The following is a 4,498-nucleotide window of genomic DNA, read 5'->3' as shown; positions in this document are numbered from 1 at the left end:
GCTCTAGGCATGGACATCGCATACGCGGCACTGAACTGCGGTCTGCCGAGCGCTGAGATCTCCCTCTCATTAATAATTCCAGCATTTAATTCCCCACCCACATGACCTTTATGCCATTTTTCAATGCATGGTTTCATTTCATCGAATTTTTTCAAGGTTGACATATCAATATTTACCTATAAAACAGTGTACGCATAGTTTCATCTCATGAGAGTGTTACAAACTCATTTAAACATATCAATATTTACCTATAAAACAGTGTACGCATGATTTCATCTCATGAGAGTGTTACAACCTCATTTAATATAGGGTCTCCTGAGAGATCTTTAGGGGTTAATTAAAAACTAAAAGAGACATCTTTTTGCGAACAACTCATCTCTACACGTTCTCTATACATATTATCTCTTAATTGCATTTATAATCCAGATTTGTATCGTGGAATCTGTTAGTTGTGTCTTGTCCTTGGAAAGCCGATTTAGGGTCTCAAGGTTGTATGTGCCCTAAAACTCTCTCATATCTCATAAAACTCTTTCATATATCTCTTTATTAAATTACATGCCATGTCAACTTGTTTGCTTATGTGGCATATAGTTTAATTAGGATGAAACTTTGATAAGAATGGTCTTATATTGCTTAACCAGACATGGGTTGTTCGATTGCAGATGTAATCCATAGAGACAAAAACATTGTAGAAGCAGTACAAGCCTATACGGATTAAAGCCAAGTGAACAGCATGTTCGCCCCGTAGACAACAGACCCACTATAAAAGTCTCAAAATATGATATACACGCGACTAAAACGACATGACTTATAACTCATAAGACTGTCTTCATCAGTTCATCCATATTATAATCACCTAAAAAATTGTTTTACATTGTTTCGCACTATAAACTATATCGTTCATAGAGTAAAATTTGAATAAGCCGCTGAAGTTAACCTAAACAATTAATCATCCAGAAAATGTTTAATGCTTTACATGTAGCCAAGATTAATTTTGAATAGCATTTTGCATATCATTTTACTGCTATTCGATAGACATAATTACATTTTTTTAAAAAAACATCAATATAAACAAGGCATCATCACATCACTCTTCCGCTAAGCAAACACGGTGGCACTACAGAGATAGGCTGAGCTGCATAGTGTATACTTACACATTACATTGTCTTGCTGCAGTATGCTCATATCTGTGTTTTCCTGCAGCAATATGATACTATGGCTCACAAGTAGACGACTGATGTTCTGAACAATCTTTAGGCGTCTCTATTTTCAGGAATGAAACACCATCTGAAATTTAACAGATAAGTACACTGTTACTTGCTCATACTGCAGAATTGAAACAAAACCTCCTGACTCTACAGCTACACATAAGTACAGAATTGAAACAAAACCTCCTGACTACATCAAAAGGTGCAAAACCCACCCAGATGCTCAGCGCAACAGTGGATAATCTACAATTGAAAACTCATACTCAACGTCCATTTCGGCAACCGAAATTGCCACCGGCCTATTGATGTAAAAGATGACCAGGACACCATATGTGAGGGGGGAAAAACAGTCTCAACTGAGCAGGTTAAGTAGATCACCAAGAAAAGTGAACGAAACATGCTCAACTGAAATCTAACACCTCACGATCACAGTTGTCTATTTTCATACCGATCAAAATCCAAACACCTGACGTCTGATGACTGCTTTCTCTCTCTTTTTTTCGGTCAAGATCTGACGTTTTCAGATCATGCAGCAATTAAGGAGTTCTGCAGAGAGGCGAGAGCTTACTCAAGAAAAATGGAGAAACATATCTTGGCCTTGTATTTGCAGTAGTGGTGACAGTGCTCTGGCCGGAGCCCGAGCTCCTCCGCGATGTCGGCGATAGGGAGTGGCTCGACGGGATGTAGATGTCCGCCGGCACCAGCGATGCCACATCCGGCCGGATCGTCTGGCTTGGCATCTCAAGCAGCAGCGGCGGCGAGGCGACGGCGCTGAATTTCACGACGACGGTTTGGGCACCGTCGATCGCGGTGAATTTGGCGCGCAAAGAAAGCCCGCTCACGCGCAAACCAGAGTACGCGCGCGATCCGAAGCCGTACAACGCTCGTCGACTCCACCTCGGACCACAAGCCCTTGCCGCCGGTGGGACTGGATAAAGACGGGCATTGTTGCTACTTGATCGGAGAATCTCAGAACGCAACAAGAATTCGAGCACGAAAACACTGGGTACGGGGAGCTTCTTCCTTTCTACAGCGTTGCAACATGTTCCGCTGACAAACGGCACCGTTAGAAATGTCGGCGCCCACGTGTCAGTGGAACAGTTTGCGAGGCCTAAATGCTTTTTCCCATAGCTTTCATGTCAAGGTAAAATGAAAAGGGAGAGAAAGAAAAGAAGGATAAAACCCCCGAAATGTAATGGTCGTGTAAGATTTTGGGGGTGAAAATGGACTGAACAAGTGGGAGAACGGTGAGAGAGAAGTTTATGTTTACAGGGGTCAGTCACAGTGACAGGGAGACGATGAATTCACCGGAAGCGGCCACCATCGGCGAGCTTCCAGGAGCGGCAATGGTGGAGCGAGGCGCTGGACGTGAGCGGGTGGAGTGGCGACGGGCGGAGATCGCCGGAGACGATCGCGTCCGGCGGGTGGCCGCCACGGAGGTGCCTCGCCATGCTGGGCCGCACGAGCGGGCTGATGCACATCGAGAACCCCGAGACACCGGCCCCGGGCGCTCCCAGTCCCGAGCGGCGGCGGCACGGGGTTTTCCGCATCGGCGACGGCGAAGGCAGCCACAGCGACTCCGCTGGGGAAGTGCACTCCTCGCCGTCTCCGTCGGTGTACCTCACAGGCGAGAGCCCCCGGCCGCTGATCCCGCGGCACGAGCGCCGCGGCGGGGATGGCGGCGGCAAACCGGCCTCTCTGTCCTTCCTCCCACTACGGCGGGAGCGCGGCACGATCCCCGCGAGCCACCACGAGGACCTGTACTTCGCCCCCTCCTTGTCGCGGCGTTTGTCGTCCTCCGACCTCTGGCCGAAGAGCGCGGCGAGCACGGAGAACCTGCCGCGCCGCCTCCGGAACCCGATGTCTCCGTCCTCGAACCCGGCTCCTGATCCGGCGCCGTACGCGGGGCCGACCTGCGGCGTCCGGAAGAAGAGCAGGCTGCCCGGTGGGCGCCCCCGCGGCGCCGACGCGTCGGACTTGCGGCGGCACACGTACGGCGACACCGACCTCGGGAACACCGGCTCGGGCTCCTGCTCCTCCGGCGGGGGCGGGGGCGGGGGCAGCGAGGACGCCGCGTTCTGCGCGGCGGCGAGCGCGAGCAGGCGGTCGCGGAGGCACGGCGCGCAGACGCCGACGCCGCCCTCGTACGGGTGCCTGGCGCACCTCATCGTCGATCTCCCCTTGCCGCTGCCGTGACCATTAAACGAGCTCTGTCCCTTTTCGTTACTCGAGGCTGTCTGGTGTCTGCGTAGTCAGCTCCTCCTCCAGTGGTGGAAGGGTAGGGTAGGAGTATCTTCTCTGCGACCGGCTCTCTCTCCTCTGTGCACTGCAGCGCGATTGGAAATTTCGATTCCTCGCTCGAGGACGGTGTTTAAAATATGGCTGGATCACGTGAGAAGGCGTGCGTGCGTGCGTGCAAGAAAGGAAGAGATGGTTTGCGGTAAACGAGCTGGTTTCGTTTCAGTAACCGTGCTCAGACCCCGCATGCAAACCAGTACGGGCAGCAGCACTAGGTTTTCGTGTCCCGATGGCGGCAGCGCGTGCACGCGTGCTCCGCCCGCGTGGGATGGATGCGCTGCACTGCACGCTTGGCTAATGCAAGTCCGGATCTATCCGTATGCTAAGCACCCTGTAAATCCATGTATGCTTATTGCTTAGTACTCCCTCCGGTTTCCTATTAGTTGTCGTTTTGGATAAGGTTCGAGTCAAACTTATAAATTTTTTACTACAAATAACTATTTTGTTATTTAGTTTTGGAACCTAATATTTATATGCGCCAATTTATCATAAAAAGTACTTTTATAAAAGTATAAATGTATTAAGAGTTCATTTGTATTTTAACAAAAAATATTGGTCAAAGTTATATTTTGGAGACCGTGTCGTTGTCCTAAACAACAACTAATAGGAAACCGGAGGGAGTACTACTGATCCATGTACTGTACGCAGTGGCTCGTACAGCGTGCAACCTGTGCATCCAACGGGAGCTGTGCACGGCGCGTCGGCGCCGTATCCTGTACGGCTGACCAGGCCACGGGCGAGCTTAGCAGTACCACTGCACTGCACTCCGTGAGTCCGTGTCGTCCGTGACGCCCAAAGCGACGGGCCAGGCGAAGCGATCGTCTCCAGCGTTCTCGAGCTCTCGCCGGCCGTCGACGAGCCAGCTCGCGGGCGGGAGAACTCGACGACCACGACGCAGGTCCACTTCCGAGCCGAACCTTCCTGCACCTGCACCTGCAATTGACCCGGCGAAAACGAAGCGTGATCGACGCTGCGCCGGGCAGCTTTCTCGT

General features: G+C 50.8%; 1 protein-coding gene across 1 annotated transcript; it reads right to left on the bottom strand.

The window, feature by feature from the left end:
- Positions 1-794: 794 nt before the first annotated feature.
- LOC109943965 (uncharacterized) lies at positions 795-3,747 on the bottom strand. The gene is made up of 2 exons (XM_020548170.3): positions 1,777-3,747; positions 795-1,287 (listed from the first exon to the last, which is right to left on the bottom strand). Exon 1 carries the CDS (start codon positions 3,374-3,376, stop codon positions 2,513-2,515), a length of 864 nt encoding a protein of 287 aa, XP_020403759.1. The 5' UTR covers positions 3,377-3,747; the 3' UTR covers positions 795-1,287; positions 1,777-2,512.
- Between the last annotated feature and the right edge of the window lie 751 nt (positions 3,748-4,498).

This window comes from Zea mays, chromosome 2 (genome assembly GCF_902167145.1).
Source record: "Zea mays cultivar B73 chromosome 2, Zm-B73-REFERENCE-NAM-5.0, whole genome shotgun sequence".
Taxonomy (NCBI): domain Eukaryota; kingdom Viridiplantae; phylum Streptophyta; class Magnoliopsida; order Poales; family Poaceae; genus Zea; species Zea mays.
Note: the sequence above shows the minus strand (reverse complement) of the source record. Positions and strands in the feature narration are given on the sequence as shown.